We start from the raw sequence: 17114 nt of genomic DNA on the forward strand, positions 1-17114 counted from the left end.
GGATGCATTCAGCTACAAATGTTTTTATCCCATCCACAGTTGTGTTGTTATAATCAACTCCACCACTGAGTGATGTGTGCGCCTGTTGCAATACTTTTTTGGTCCACCTTTATTGCAATAAGGTTGTTTCAATCACAAAAGAACAGCACAATTTTAGCTTCATTTGCCCAGGCAGTCTTGTGCGCTTTATGAGAAACAGACTAGAGCATCTTCAGTCTCCCAGTGCTCCCACTCAGCCCACCTACACACATCTGAGCCATACAGCACTCTGCACAAAGTCAAACTGCACATGCATCCTCACACAGGAAAAACACAACCCATACTTTAGTATGCAGATCCCACTCAAGTCACTCATTCTCCCTCTCGTGCGCACACATATACACAGGCGTTGTTGATTGTGTCACCAGCTGCAGAGATGGAACAACCAACATGAGTCTTGCTCTCAGTGGTTTTGCAGTGCCAGAGTGCAAAGCGCTTCCTTCTCAGCCTGACAATCCTCCTCCGCCACGCTCACATAAGCATCCTCTACGGGTTTTATATGGACCGCTTCTCTCTTTTCTCTTACTCAGTCCCAGAGGTGCCATGGCCACGTTCTCCTGTCTCTTTAATGACTGTGGGTGAACAATCAATATCCTGCACACCTCCAAACATAGCACAACACCCACTTTGTGCTGTACATTGAATTCTGGGAGTGAAGGAAAAGACAGGTTTTAAAAAAAAAGAGTTTGAAAATTGTGTTACTTAATAGGTTCTAATGTGAGTCATGTGAAGGAGTGTGAGTTTGTAAAGCACATAGTAAAGCAAAGAATAATGGTTCTGTCCCTTTTACAACTTAGGCCGAACGTGGACTATTTTAGGAGTAAATCATGTGAAAGATCTGCTTGGTTGGTTTGTGCTCTTTCTCAGACAGCTTGTCAGAGAGAAAAGATCTTTCTGGTCTCCTGGGTGATAATTAGAGATGAATAAGTCAGGACAAACAGCAGGGGGCGCAATTATCTGCTTTCCAGTGGTTATGCCAGTGGCCTCGCCATCTTAGGAGTAACAGTATCTTTAATACTAAGGAGGTTACATAACTTATCAGTAATGAGAGGGCTTAAATGCCACAGCTGCATGATCAACACCTGATTGTTCCTTATTGGTTAAAACATGTAGGAATCACAGTCAGTAGATGTGTTACCAGCATCATGGTGTGATATCTGTACGTCTGAGTCACACAGAGTGACATTAGTCTTGTTGTGGATCAAACCTGATAATGGTTTCTGTCATAACACATACACCCAAAACTTAGTGAGACACACACAGGCCCTGTCTGTGCTCCCGCTCTCTTCCTGTATTGAGTGGAAAGAGTCCCCCTTGATTCAGAGTGCGTTAGAAGATGAGAGGAAGAGGGAGGTGCTGCTTTTATCGAGGGCAGAGGTGGAGGGGAGAGGTTCGGCTTTGATGGCCCACTACACAGTAGTCTGAGCCCTGGGAGAGTGGTGGTGAGCAGCAGCTGTTCCCACATTCCTGGAGCTTTTGCGTTTCAGCTTCCTCCTCTGCATAAAACCTCCTTTTGTTGTCAAACAAAATGCTCGGAAAAAAAAACAAAAACCCTCACTTTGAAACAAAAGACTTTTCTAAAGTGAGGGAGATGACTTATAATGCAATTGACTCATCAATGCATACAAGCGTTAATCTCCAAAACAGAGTGGGGAATGAGTGATGTAACATATGGGGATTTACATGGCATTATGTTGGATATAATAAAAAGTGACAGTCAAGTTTGCAAGGAAATTAAAACTAAATGGTAGATTGGCAGCCAGAAGGTGGATCTAATGCATTTAAATCTATTGTATTTTTACTTTTTGTGCTTTTGGCATTGTCGTCTTCTTTTACTTACGCCTTTTGACCCATGTGGTGCACTACTTTTTTGCTTCTCACATGTGTATTGGACTTTTAAATGACAAATAAAAGAGCAAAAATGATGTAAACAAGCCACAACTTCAAAGTCAAAACATGGCCAACACTGCTGATGGCAGCATTGACTTCAATTCCCTGCCTTAATGTAGCTGCAACACCACCTAGAGGACAGAGTAGGTACAACAAATCTTTTTTTGTTTCATATTTTGTTGCTCTTATTATACATAGCTCACATTTCCAGGTAAAGATCCATGTTCATACACTTGACAGGTGCTGGAGGGACTAGCAGCAGAAATGCTTTGAGGCTGCATGAGCTTGTGGGTCAACAACAAGGCCGGTTGCCAAGTGACAAATTGTGAGTTTATTGTGAGGCTCTGGTCCAGAGGGGAGTTTGCACAATGTCACGAAAAGTGGGCCAGAGAGGGGGGAAGTGAGTTGTTTTTCAAACTCAGACATTTCAGAGCTTTAAGTGTTCTCCTCTCAGAGCTGGAGTACAGTTGTTGTTCTTCCAGGCAAGAATTCTTGCAAAGTAGCTGAACTCAATTTTGAATTCGACCCCTTAATGGTTTACTTAAAGTGTGGGAAAAAAAAGCAGCACTTTTTTCTACAGGAAGCTTTAAAGAATAACACACACACATACATTAAGATAAATAACCGCCTAAATACACAAACACTATCTTGTTTGAGCTCCATACTCAAAGGGAAACGCAGAGTGGAAGAGAGGAGCTCATCTACACTATGTCTCTGTGTCACACTAACACACACACACACACACACACACATACACACATGCACAGTTGGCTGTTGTTGGCTGTGACTGGGGTGCTGTGAGGAGAGTGGGGCTCAGTGTGACTAGGCAGAGGCCAGTGTTGCAGGCAGGCAGGCAGTGGAGAGAGTGTTGAGCCGCAGAGACGTGCCCAGGGTGGATAAACCATGCTCACTAAGTGGGAGAAAGACTCTGCCCAGGACACAAGATGAAGGTGGAGAGGAAGACCTCCTCTACAGGCGACAGTTTTACTGACATTCCTCCGCTACTGACGCTCTTTGGCCTCCTCCTCCTTTTCTTCACAGGTAAGATCAAACATTTGTCAGGCTTTCCACAGATTAGAGGATAAAGAATGTCCTGGGCACTGGGCTACGATTCACATGATACAGCAAGTGGATTTTTATTAACTTGTGACAGTTTATTAAAAAGCAAAGAAACCCTGCCTGTGCTCATTATTATTTTAATTATCATCTTTTTAGAATTGTCTTGTTTTCCAGTCTTTGGGTTTCTTTGTGTCGCCTAAAAATCAGATCAAAACTCACATTCATGCTTCTTTTGAAACAACGTTAATCCAGGTTAAGTTAATCGCTGATGTTGCCTCTTGTCCTTGTGTTCCCCGGGCTGGCGGCACAATGGATTCGTTCATGGTTGGTGCTCTCATTTGGGCCCTCATCACATGTTCAAAGGAGCCTGGAGTGTCTATTGTAGATGTGTAAGAAGGGGATGTGTAGGTTAAGTGTGATGATATCACGTTTTGTGCAGAGCTGGTGAAAAGGGCAGGGCCTACTTTTTATTTGGAGTGTGGGAAGCTTTAGATGAGTTCAGATCAGGGGTAAAAGAATGGCAAAAGTTTAGTTTGTAGTGTGGGTTTGGTTTTAAAATGTGTGATTTAATTGCATGACCGTACCAAGGGCCCAGTTTACCCAACCAGGCCAGTTTTGGTAGGATCACTGGATCCTGTGTCTATCTCCAACTTCACCAGTGACAAAGACTTTCTCTTTCTCTCCCTCTCTAACGCTCTCTCACTCTTTTCAAGGGAGGAAACTAGTTCCAACAATCATGCCCTTTGTCTTATCGCCTTGGCAACCCCTGTCAGGCGCACCAAATGGTTACCACGGCAATGAGGCGATGCCCTGCTAACTGCCTCACTGCAAAGAAAAGTGAACAGTGCCGACTCTCACTCTCCTCCCTCTCTCCTAGGTTGATCTTTCCATCACTGAGGCCCTATAACAGTAGGATGCCCTCTTGCAGGCCCGCAGCCAATGTTTAGACCTCCATGTGTCCCGACACAGCTGAGTTATAGGAATCTCCACTGTGAACATAAAAGCTTCGCTGTGTTTGGTTTCCAAGACAGGGCTCGTCCATAAAGGATGAAATGTGGCTCGCACTGTAATACCTTTTCCTCGTATCCCTGTGGGAGGCGGAGGATAATTGGGGAACACAAATCAAAATTAGTGCATTGCTTGTTCGCTGCGAGGGGTCACATGAGGAATTCCTGGGGGGAGTTTCTGAGCAACAGATAAGTGATTAGTGAAAAGCAACATGTGTGCGTATGAGTTTGTTGGCGTGGGTAGCGTACAGTAAGCTGACTAATGGCTGTTTGAAGGGAGAAATGCAAAGAATTTCTATTCATCAAGTCGGCAGCCAAACATCTTGGGCAAAAGCTTAAAGAATGGAGGCCATTCGTGAAAGCATCAAGGTATTAAAACATTTTAACTTGTACGCCTCTTCTTAAAATAAAAGTCTGAAATTTGTTAAATGTTTTAGTGCCAACATCCTACATGAGTGTAAAATTGGTTAACAGTGGATTTTACATAGAAGGTGGTAATTAAAGGAGCAGTGTGTAGGATTTAGTGCCATCTAGGGGTAAGGATTGCAAATTGCAACTAGCTGAAACTCCCATGTGCCAAGTGTGATCTCTAGCTGAGGAGTCCTTCAGTCTTAATTGTTCAGGAGGTTTTCACCAAGCACCAAATTATCCTCAGAGGTCTGTTCCTCTTTAAAACAAATAGACCAGGTGATTTAAACCAGTAAAACTAATAATAAAGCAGACAGGCCTGTAGCCCAGCACCGGCCAATGTGTGCACTCACCTTTTTTTCGATCCAGACATTCAGGAGGTTTTTACTGTGAGCTGCATTATCTGCAAAGATGTCCTTCTCTCCAAACGAACAGACCAGGTGATTTAAACTGGTAAAAGCACTGAATAAAGCAGTATTAGTGTTTCTCCTATGCTGTTCGGCACATCAAGGACAGGCCGTTAGCCTTGCACCTGCGATTGTATGCTCACCTTTTTTCTCTGATAACTTGAGATCCAGACGCTCAGGAGGTTTTTACCAAAAGCCAAATTACCTGCAGAGGTCTCTTCTTTTCCAAAACAAATTTGTCCTGGTGATTTAAACCAGTGAAAACACTGAATTAAGCAGTTTCATTTTAAAAAATATGTGTTTTCCAACTCGCCACAGAGGGAGCTGGTAACTACGGTGGCTTAATGGTTCTGTCTAGAGCCAGTATTGGGGTTGCCCATTCTGGCCTACCGTAGAAACATGGTGCTGCAGCATGGCAGTGTCCATGAACAAGGACCTGCTCTCTATGTAGATATACCTAAACATCTCATTCTGAGGTAACAAAAACTCAGCAACTCTAATTTTCAGGTGATTATACACAAAAGAACATGGAACCTTTAAAGGTGGAGTCAGTGATTCTGAGTGATTTCACAGGCTTTGGTAATATCTCTGATGTTATCTACATTTCATGACTATCATGGTGTAGCTACATTTCTTGTGGGTGAGCACACTGAAGAGAGACTGTACCCGGCATAGTGTTGTGTAGCTTGGTCCCAGCTACTTTGTTTGTCATCTATTTACGGAACTAGGGCAGATGAACGCCATTTTTTTCAGCACATGAGGAGATATTTGCTGAATTTGTCAAAAGGTTTATTGGATTAGATTTACAGAGTCCACCTTTGAAAAATAACTGTGTCTTATACAGCATTAAGTCTTCAGCAGTGGTGGAAAAAGTGCCGGAAAAGTAGCGTTGGCATGATGTGATGTGATGTGATATATATGAAAATATAGGATGATTGCATCGGACCTTGGTGTGCAGACTCTTTTTTTTTTACCTCCAGATTTCATGTGTTAGTCCATCTTGCATCTTAACATTGTGTCGTGTTTTGATCTTGTCAAAAAATGACAAGTGAAGTAAATCAGCAATTAACAATCAAGTACAATGGGGGTCACATATCTTCGTGACTTTTTGAAGGGCTTTTTCTCAAAAGTAAAGTTTGGTGACAGTCATTATGTAGTTTGCTTAATATTTGGAGCTCAACTTTTCTTCCCAGCAGTGTATAAAACTGTTTAAAAATGTGTTTCACAGTCAGTGTGGCTGAAAATGATAGAGCAAGTCACAGATAATCCTGGCAAAACCAGTGAAGTAAATCAGCAATTAACAATTAAGTACAATTGACTCATTGTGGATGCATCATCAAGTAAGATTAATTTTAATGGTTTGACTACCTACAACGGTTAAACCAGCAGACTGATGGGGAGTTCAAACTCTGACAACATAGTAAAAAGTGCACATTTTTATTGCGTGCAACACTGGTGGAAAGTATGATGTCTAAAAATAGGAATATTCAAGTAAAATGAAAGCAGGCCTACCTAATATTATACTTACTCTGCCTAAACGTACTGTGTTATTGTACAGGGCCATTGTATCCCCCTTTGCTGCCCTGATTTTTCATTTGTTTTTCCTTGCAGTAATTGTAGTGATTAGTGTAGTAGTAATTAGTGTGTTTTTGCATAAGTCCTCTATTATTTCACCATGTGTGAATAGTTGATTCCTCTGATTTCTGCTTGCTAGTGGAGCATTAAAGGCTGCAAAGTGACTGTCCTTTGTCTACTCTGTCCTCAAACAACCTCTTAGTGTCCTTGTATTTCCCTCTACCTTCTCCTCAGCTGATGACCTCACTCCCGTCTCTTTGCCTTTATTTCCAGGTGAGGTGTCAGGGGTGAATGTGACCAGCCAAACCCAGGTGGTGAGGGGCACGGTGGGCAAAGAGGCCCTCTTGTCAGTCAGCTACTCCAGCAGCAGCTCCGACAAGCCTGTGATTAAGTGGCAGCTGAAGAGGGACAAAGAGAAACCCATCACCGTTGTGCAGTCCATAGGAACGGACATCATAGGGAACCTGAGGCCAGAGTACCGCAACCGTATCCTGGTGTTTGAGAACGGGTCGCTGCTGCTTCACAACCTGCAGCTGTCAGACGAAGGGGCGTACGAAGTCGAGATCTCCATCACAGATGACACCTTCACTGGAGAGCACTACATTGAGCTCACTGTGGACGGTATGCCAAATTATCTTCCTTTAAAAGAGCTGGGTTCTCTCATATTCAAAAATATATGAGCATTTTAGAGCAGAAACCTGAAGAGGAGTTAAATACAAATTAAAAAAACATTATCATGCCCCAGAGAGTGTCATTGTAATACTGGAGTTTAGCTATTCAGAACGTGATTCACAGTGTTGGTGTTGTTCTTTTTAAGACACTTATCACGTTCTTACATAACTAAAGATCAACCATCCACTCATGTCTTCGAATATTCACTCTCAAGACCCCCCGTGTCTTTGTCCTGTCGCCCTCAGTCCCCACGTCCAGACCTTACATCCAGATGATGGCCTCGTCCGTCCTGGAGTACAGCGAGCACTTTAACCTCCACTGCTCCCACGATAACGGCACAAAGCCCATCTACGGTTGGCTGAAGGGAGGCAAGGTGCTGACCAATGACACACGCCTGCTGCTTTCACATGACCAAAAGGTGCTGACCATCTCACGCGTTGTGATGTCAGATGATGACATATACGTCTGCACAGTGGAGAACCCCATCAGCAGCATGAAGAGCATGCCTGTCAGGCTCACTGTCTACAGTAGGTGGCATGTTACACCGGTAGGACCTCAAGTTATACACGTTTACATACAGGATGAAGAGATGATGGTATAGTAACATCAGACGGGTGGAAAAAAGTATTCAGACCCTTTAGTTAAGTAAAAGTAGTACAAGCTTCACTACAAGTAAAAGTTCTGAATTCAAGGTGAGAAAAAAATTCTGGTGATTAATTTTCTAAGTCTCGTCCAAATTATGTTCCCTACTGTGTTAATGACTACAGAACTGGTTTTGCCAAGATAGTCTTTCTAATTTCTCTGTTTTCTTTTTTTTGATAAATCCATGAAAACAGGTGAGAAAAAAAAGCTTTGGCGGATGATTTACCAGCGTGGTGAACATGAGTGGTAGAAAAATAGTGGTGACTCCATACTGTGGCAATAATAAAGTCTAAATATGTGCCCATTCCTTTAGTTCGTAACGGTCCCCCGATCAAAGGAACAGTGTTTTGTCCTTCTGCACGATGTTGTTGGGTATGCTTGTTTTTGTTACCTGAAATGCAAGTGTCCCCAAGCTTTTCTATGTATTGTAACAACTGGTGAGCCAGGAGAGAGTGGACTCAAGCGCATGACTCTGGAGACAGTCTTTCCTGGTCAAAAGGTAGGTTCAGTACACAGAAGGTGGAGGCAAACAAATCCAATAGGGATGAGGCAGAGGCAAGGGCATAAATATAGACAGTGCAGGCAGTGCGGTTGCACTGGGGCCGATGGGGTGGAGGGCCCCTACTGCTACCTGGAAATACGCCTGAGTTCAAAGAAGAACTCACATTAAAACAAAAATGGTGCTATTTTCCATACATGCCCTGTAGATTTGTCTTAAACAGATATGTAATGATGATTGCTGTGTAATATGTATGATAATGTGTCCAATATCAAGTATCTGCAAGTGCATGTAACGTAAAAGCGCCAGTAAGACACACTGTTGCTAAAATATATATACACCTAAAACTGTGTGTGTGTGTGTGTGTGTGTGTGTGTGTGTGTGTGTGTGTGTGTGCTTCATAACTTGTAACTAGGGCTTAATAGGGCCCCTCAAAATAGCGTGCACTGGGGCCCAACTACCTTACGCCACTGGGCAGAGGCAGTCAATCTACAGGCTAAATCGAAAAACCATGAAAAGGACACAGGGAAACAAAAGGCTGGAGTGCTAGACATGCAAAGCACTGAGAGAAAACAAGACACACACTAAATACTCTGGTGAGGGGACAATTACACACAGGTGAAGCCATCAAAAGGGAGGGAAAACACACAGGGACAGGAAGTGAAGTGATCTGAAACAAGACGAGATGTGAGTTTCAAAGTAAAACAGGAAACAACATGAGTGAATGAAATAAAAAACATAATCTAAGAAACTTGTATGCACATGTATTTTTCACCCGGGACAGCCTGTGGAGTACAGCATCCACTCCCAGTTTGAAGGACTCTGTCACATATCTTTGCGGCCAGCTGATGCAAACTTTAATGGTCTTTTTCTCATTATGTAGTTTGCTTAATATTTGAGTTCAAATTTTCTTCCCAGCAGTGTATCAAACTGTTTAAAAATGTGTTTCACAGTCAGTGCGTCTGAAAATGATAGAGCAAGCCTGGCAGAACTTTTTTTTCACCTGGCAGAACTTTTCTCCCACCTGTTTCACAGATGAAACGAAACAACTTAGAGAGATTGTCACGACAAAAACATTTGTTTCACCTGTTCTTAAGTCACAGGAGCGAAATCAGCTTGGATCAGACTTAGTAAATGGATCACCAGAATATTTTTTCTCACTTGCCTCTCAGGGCCTCTCAGTGTTAGATTGTTATATATCATATTGTACAAGTACCTCAAAGCTATATTTAATAAGCACAGTCCAGCAAATGTACTTAGTTACATTCCAACACTGGTTTCTAGGTGTAATGGTGATATGAAAATGATTGTGGGAACTGTATACTTTAGCTAATTGTTCAACAAACATCCATTTTCAGCAGCTATCAGAAGCAATTATCATCTCACGCTGACCCGTACACATGCATGCCTTTCTCTCTAACAATGTTGTTTACAACAAGAGCAAATCCAGGCTGTGAGCGCAGCAGACTTGGCCCCGAGTGACTGTTACTGGGCGCCAGCGCAGGGCCACATGTCAGGCTGCAAGAGAGAGGGAGAGGCACTCTAATCCAATGAATGGACAGTTATTTATGAGGAGGGAGCAGAAAAGGAAGGCAGGTGGGGAGGGAGGATGCTTTGCCTCAGTGGACCTCAGTAATCCTGACTTCATTATTGCTGCACTATGATGTGTTGCATGAGGAGACAGCTACAGGCCCCTGAAACTGCTCTCTATTCCCCCTGCATGCATAGCGGTGCGACATAAAGTCTCAAAGTGACTACCCTAATGTGCTACTTCACTGCTCCTTATTCATGCCAGCACACTCAAAAGACTTGGCAAGCAACATGAAAAAAAAAATGTTCTGCGTGCTCCGAATCCTGGCCAAGCTTGAAGTTTGAAAGAAAAGAGGATGTTTCAAATTAACACATTTATTTCACAACTTTATCTCCTCCTGCAAAGTGTACTTTTCCACTGTCAAAGAGGAAAGCAGAAATCGATTGAAGCTTTGAAGTTGAATGTGGAGCAAAGGTACAAGTCAGTGGTTCAGTTAAAGGGAAATTAGATTGCCCTGCTGTTACTGACACAAACTTCTCCATCTTGTTCTTTCTTGCTCTCTTGCTCTCTTTCTGTGTCTTTGTCTGCCTCTGTGTATCACTCTGGTTTAGGACGGAGCTCGCTATACATCATCCTGTCCACCGGGGGCATATTCCTCCTCATCACCCTGGTGACAGTGTGTGCCTGTTGGAAACCATCCAAGTGAGAGCTACTCTTTCTTCTCTGCCCTCTTTTCCCTCTTCTGTTGCTTCCACTCTCTCTCCCTCCCTCTCTCATTGGCTTTGATATTGCCCTTGAGGATGTGACAAGACTCTCAAGCAGCTCAGCAGTGTTACTGTACTCTGGACGTTTGGTGAAAAAGTGATAAAAACAGTGAACTGTAGTTAATGTGAAATACAGCTTAGCTGCAAAGTTTTGATAGTGTTTTTTTTTCCTGTTGTAGAAAGAAGCATCGACCCGTCCCCCAAAGAGCTCCCATCTATTTGGAGCAGAGTGAAAATGGCCACGATGGTGAGCAACAGTTGCAGCTGATCATCTTTAAATGTGTACACCGTTACAGTTTGTATTCCGTGTTAAACGCACACAACACTAAAGTTAACTTCTCAGCAGAAAGTCAACCAAATAAATATATACATGTTTTGCAGTTGATGTTGTTCCCAAACCAACTACACTTGGTCGGAGGAGTCCCATGCCTCTTTATGTTCTCAATGAAGATGTAAGTCAATCTTTTTATTTCCAGAATTTCCAATTAGAATCTGTGTGAGCCACTGACAGCTTTACCATGAAACAAAATGATAGTCTGTAGCCATGTCAGCAGCTCTGAGACGTTTCACTAAATAACACAAATGTCAATCTCACGATGGTACAAGAGAAAACTCAGGGGATCACTAAAGTAATTGGGATTCATCCTCTGAAAACAACAAATGTTTGCAGATATTTTGTGCTAATCCATCCAAAAACATTTGTCAGAATATTTTCTATAAGGTAGAAATGTCAACCTGCTGGTTGTGCTCGAGGAAAAGTCAGGGGATCATCAGGGATATCTCACTATAAAATTTCAAGGCAATTTCTTATCATTTTTGGACTGACGACAGATGAGCATTACCATTCATAGAGCCCCAGTTAATTTTGTTTGTTTGTTTGTTTGATTGTTTTCTGGTGTGGTTGCTGTTGTTAGTACTATAGTAATGCTTCACACACAAAATGATCACTTGTATATCAAGTACTCAGCCCCTGTTATCTTCAGTTTGTGAAGAAAACTAGTTTTTCATGCATGCCTCCGGTCAACGAAAAATCCAAAAACAGAAAAATCTTGATGTATTGAAGTCATAGGCAACTGTGTTTAACGACAGCAAAACCATATCAAAACATCTGTGTACAAACTTTCCAAATGTTCTCATCCCAACTTATTGAATACTGCTGTTTTGTCAGCAGACTTAGCCACCAAAATATGGTGTGCAAGGTACCCTCCTGCATCTATTTTGGATGTTCCAGGACAAAGTGTCAATTTACGCTTGTTTTTTTTTTTTTTATTTATTTTATTTTTTTTAGATATTTTTTAGGGTAATTTTTTTGCCTTTAATTGATAGGATAGTGAAGTGTGAAAGGGGGAGAGAGAGAGGGAGAGACATGCAGCAAAGGGCCACAAGCTGGAGTCAAACCTGGGCCGCTGCGGCAACAGCCTTATACATGGGGCGCCTGCTCTACCACTAAGCCACCGACGCCCCAATTTACGCTTGTTTAATGTATTGTGTCTTTTCAAGATACACTTTCATTTTCACAGGAAATGTACAGTTTCTGCTAGTTACATGCATAAAGTGTTTTTTCAAAATCAACTTTGAACATAGGTACAACACTTTGTTTTTAGGCTTATTTTCATAGCTTTAGGCAAAAGCATGTAGGCTTGTGGTTAGGTTCAGAAAACAACATCATGGTTTGGCTTACTATCACACAGGAAGCAAACAGCGCTCTTTATATTACAGTAGTTGCTGCCTGCGTTACAAACTGCCGCCGCCCTGTGGGTATCATACCACCGCGAAAGGTGCCTCTGTGTGTCCGCGTCTGACACCAGCGTCCACTGACAAAGCGGCAGTATTTGACGAGTTGGGAGTGAGAACTCTCTCACAACAGTACAATTCAAGACTCATTCATCAAGTCCTATGCTCAGTACTTCCTAAACTCATGCATTTTCACTAAAGCCTCACTATTTAGGTAAAACACTTGCAGTGTTTGAACTCTGCTCGTGCATTCCATTGGCAGAGTTCAAACACATATGCTTGCCCAGGCGTGCTACTTGTTAGTGTGTGAGACTATTTATGTGGAAGTATTTTAAATAGTAATGATTTCGTGGAAATGCCTGTATTTGGAAAGTACTGAGTGCACTAAATGAGACTCGGATTATCCTGCATGAGTTGTGTGAGGGAATTAAAAATGGATGTTTTGATAGAGTCAAACAATCCCCTATGACTTGAGTTCGTCAAGAACTTTTTTTAGTTTTTGGGTTGTTTGCTCACCATGGAGGCATGCGAGAAAAGTTTTCTTCATGAACTGAACTTTATACGGGGTGTGTAATTGATATACACATTGTCATTTTGCGGGTGAAGTATTCCTTTAAAATGAGAATCATAGATTAAACACCACACCTGATGGTGATTGTAACACATGTATCTTCGTCTTGTTTCAGGAGACTCTGGAGCGGTTAGAAGAATGTTCTGGCAATGCCAGCATCCAATCAGAAATGAGTATCCCTGCTACCTATGCTCCAGTGCTTCCCCCCTCCTCCAACAGAACTGAGCGGCCCATCTGGTCTACCCCTCGCAGATACCCCCGCAGCCCCTCTCCCCTGGCACAGCCTCTCCCACAGCCCCTTCCAGGTCCTCCCCCACGCCCCCTCCGCTCACCTGCTCACTCCCCTGGTTCATCTCCACGCAGCTTCAGCCCAATAAGAAAGGTCCGTCCGCCAGTAGGCATCCCCACCAGCCACCTGCCTGTAGAGGCAGAGTGTCCCGACCCTTGTGATCAGACTCACTGTCCATCACAGCAGTGACAACTGCTCGAATGTATGTTTTCATTCTGCGATATGTAAAGTCATGTGTAGTTTGTTGGTCTTCTGTTATCCTGCCACAAGGGTGATGGATTTGATGCACTAGGATAAGAGATGAGTTCACTGTCAGCTAACTCTTCATATGCCATTATTTATCATCGATGTCTCTATGGCTATGCACAGTATCCCTGTAGTTTTTTGAAGTCATGTGAAAATTTATATTCTGTCCACCAGCATGTAGTAGATCATGGAAATGATGCTGAGACAGTGAAGATTTTCCACCTCTGGTATATATTTTGCTTCTTGAATTATGAATATCTTGGGAGATTTTGATAAGTACCTGTACATATGTAAGTTAATAGTTTGGGTCAGGTGTTTTTTTTTTGTTTTGTTTTTGTTTTTGTTTTGAACAATTAAACCACAAAGTGTATTCTTATTCACCATTAGGTCATCCTATAACCTAAGGTAATAAAAGCAGTTCAAATAGTTTGCGGTTTGTCATCAATTTTGTCACATTCTCCACCACAAACTCTGCAAAAAACTAACAAACAAAAAAACCCTTTACTTAGGCTATTACTATTTTTTTTTTAACAAAGTAGAAATGCTTTACGTTCTGAGAAACCTGAGGCTGAGTGGGATCTGCCATTATGGAGTATGAGTGTAAGTCCCACCTTGTCCATTAGGTGTCACCCACACATTTCTTTAAATCCTTTATTTCAACGCACACTTGTCAGGAAGTGATTTACTTGAAAATATATTTTACCTTTACCACTTTTAATCCATAAAATGTAGCAGCTGACATATGATATGTTGGTGACATATTGTGCAAAGTTATGTTTCATGCTATGAACGTGTCATTATTGTTTTGCCCCTTTTGCTTTAAAGACGGCATCCAAGAACAACTGGTTGACTGATGACAAAGTGCCTCTTGCGCTTCTGTTACTTCACATTTGAAGGTCAATGAGGGTCAGGCTGTGCTTGAACTCACAGTTCTATCTAAATCATGAACAAAAGATATAAATAAATATAGATAATGAGAGCTAATCAACTTTAAAAGGAGGCTTTAAGTCAACGATGTGTGGTCAGTCTGGTTTTCTAAGAACAGGCTCTTCCTGATTACGGACAGTATTCCTGAAAATAAACAAATGGTTTTAGGCAGCTGTATCTATGCATGAGGGAAGTGATTACTTAATATGGGTTCATTTTATCCTCAGTTGTTTTTTCCATTGCATAAAAACACTGTGAGGGAGCATGGAATAAAAAGACCAGACAGATTAAAGATTAAAAGATGTGCTGAATGGTTGTGAGGTACAAGCTTGTAAAGGAGTGTATTAATGCACACACACACACACACAAAGTGGCCTGGTCCATCACTATTATCAGGATAATGTGCTCCCTTCAGAGGTCCAGCTGGACGCCTTTTGTAATGAAAATCTGCATGATTTTATTTTTTGCTTTTATCCTGAAATGTGTCTTCCGTTACGGAAGGTGTGATGAGTCTTGTGGTTACATAAGCACACCAGATCCGCATGTTTTGATCTGAGCTTTGCCGTCTTTGTTCTAATGGAAACACAATTTATTCCTTGGCACACAGACTCATGAATACGCATACAGCATCTCGGGCACACACAAGCACAGATGAACAAGCACACAAACATGTGCATAATTATTCGTGGCTTACAATAAGTAGAAAATGAAATGTCCACAGATAATGAAAGTGGGAGATTTTTATTGAGCTTGGAAATTGCTTTCAGTCTATTTCTAAGTCACGTTTTTATTAGTCATAGAGTCTATCCCATCATGATCCACCTCTCCTCCAGCATGGCAGAGGAGCTTGGAAGGCTTGGCAGTAATTAGACTCTGGGGAGCAGGATCACATCTGCAATACGTGTGTATGCGTCTGTGTATGTGCATGTGTGCAGGGAGAAGGTGTCCTATGTGTCGAAAAGGGACCATGTATGATGCTCTCCTTCTCTAATTAATTACCTCCTCCTCCTCTTGCCTGGTCGAGCTTTGTTGCTGGTGTCCTCATTCACACCAGCCTGTTGATTTGAAATTCCCAGTATAGGAGGGTGACTTTATTGTTGGAAAGCTCTTACCTTGCCTTTTTTGTGTCTAGGTCAGTAGTCAGTAGCAGGTAGTCCTCCAGTAGAATGCTGACTTTGATCTTTATGGAGGTCAATGGAGCAAAAAATGAAATAAAATAAAATAAAATAGTTGCATGATGTCCTCTCTGATGGACAGTTTTTACCCACTGTTACATTTTACCCCAAATTCTTCTAACTAATTACACTTAATATTTACTTATATATTATATCCTGTGTACTTTATTTACTTTAAGGGACAGCATACCCCAAAATCAAAATGTCATATCTTTCCTCTTACCTGTAGTGCTATTTATCAATCTAGATTGTTAAAGCATGAGTTGAAGTGTTGGAGATATTGACTGTAGGGATGTCTGCCTTCTCTTGAATATATTGGAACTAGATGTCACTCAGCTTGTGGTGCTTAAAGCACCAAAAAATAAAACTTTTGAAATACTCAACAGCAATGTCTCTTTCCAGAAATCTTGACCTGGTTATTCAAGATAATCCACAGACTGTATTGTGAGCAGAGCAGTTTCATGTAGGAACTATTTTCTTTCTGCTGAGCTACAGAGGGCAGATAACGTACTTCTCATTGCACTCACGCACTGTAAAAATAATGGACATAGCTACCATTACATCACCCATTGGTCTGTGGATTTCAGTTTTGAATCCTTCACTTGGGCTTGGCCGCTGTTGCCTTTTGGGGGGGGGGGGGGAGTGATCATATTTGAGCAAGGTTTAAAGCTGTGGAGCATCGAGGGGTGGTTCTGACTGAGAAGCCGAGGACACTACCGGCAGATAGCCTGTCACTCAACACAGCCCACCCTTAAAGGGCCAGTGTGTAATATTTGGCATGGTTTATTGTCAATCTGAATCTGAATCTGAATATTCTACCCATTAATATGTTTATATAAGTGTATAATCGCTATAAAATAAAATTCGTTTGGTTTTCGTAGCCTTATAATTATGCTTTTATATATATATATACATATACATATACATATATATATATATATATATATATATATATATATATATGTATACATATATATATCTCAAGGGCCTTGCTTTAGAGAGATCGCCATCTTGTGCCGCCATGTATGTACGGCAGACCGAGCGGACAATCCAGCCAGCCAGAGAACGCGTTTCGCGTGTATAAATAAACCAACAAAGAAGACAGCGGAAGGAAGGAAGAAGGAGGAGGAAACAGCAGAGAGTGTTAGTAGTTCGTTGATAGAGAGTAGTGAAAAGTTTTTTTAGTTATAAAGTTTGCGACTGGACCACACTTACTACGCAACAGGAGAGAATGAACCCGAACCGTCATCTGCGAGGAAAAGAAGACGCAACTTCACTCTTTGTGATGCACTCTCTGCGGCACTTTTCCTCATGGTGATATATCTCCCCAACGATGGTAGCACCGAATCCCATTCTGTGCAGCCAAATGGGAGCGGAGGATTCAGCCTCTCATCTCGCCCGCTCAGCATCCAACACATGGAGTTCCTCATCTGTATGCTCCGGCTCAAACAGGTATGGCTCTGGGTCTGTGCGTCTTTTTAGATAGGTGTTTTTCCGGCAACTTTTTAGACGCGCGTTTTTGTTCATGCTTCTTTTTAGATGCGCGTAGACGCTGAAAAGTTAAAATACTTAGAGTTAGTTATTTACTTACAAACTTTTTGAGCGTCAGAAGCCAGTAGCTAGCGCGCATTGAATAAGCGCTTCCAGCGTTTCATGCATCTTTGAAGCGTCCGCGTCTC

General features: G+C 42.0%; 1 protein-coding gene across 1 annotated transcript; it reads left to right on the forward strand.

Annotated features, from left to right (window-relative positions):
- The first annotated feature begins 2708 nt into the window (after window positions 1–2708).
- Window positions 2709–13760, forward strand: hepacama (hepatic and glial cell adhesion molecule a). The gene is made up of 7 exons (XM_033630663.2): window positions 2709–2970; window positions 6659–7006; window positions 7303–7584; window positions 10341–10431; window positions 10673–10740; window positions 10875–10945; window positions 12914–13760. Exons 1-7 carry the CDS (start codon window positions 2874–2876, stop codon window positions 13274–13276), a joined length of 1320 nt encoding a protein of 439 aa, XP_033486554.2. The 5' UTR covers window positions 2709–2873; the 3' UTR covers window positions 13277–13760.
- Window positions 13761–17114: the final 3354 nt, after the last annotated feature.

This window comes from Epinephelus lanceolatus, chromosome 4 (genome assembly GCF_041903045.1).
Source record: "Epinephelus lanceolatus isolate andai-2023 chromosome 4, ASM4190304v1, whole genome shotgun sequence".
NCBI lineage: Eukaryota > Metazoa > Chordata > Actinopteri > Perciformes > Serranidae > Epinephelus > Epinephelus lanceolatus.

Coding starts and splice junctions, on each gene's coding strand:
- hepacama (XM_033630663.2), top strand. CDS start 2,874: ATGAAGGTGGAGAGGAAGACCTCCTCTACAGGCGACAGTTTTACTGAC. Junction 7,007..7,302: donor CATTGAGCTCACTGTGGACG/GTATGCCAAATT, acceptor TGTCGCCCTCAG/TCCCCACGTCCAGACCTTAC. Junction 7,585..10,340: donor TGTCAGGCTCACTGTCTACA/GTAGGTGGCATG, acceptor ACTCTGGTTTAG/GACGGAGCTCGCTATACATC.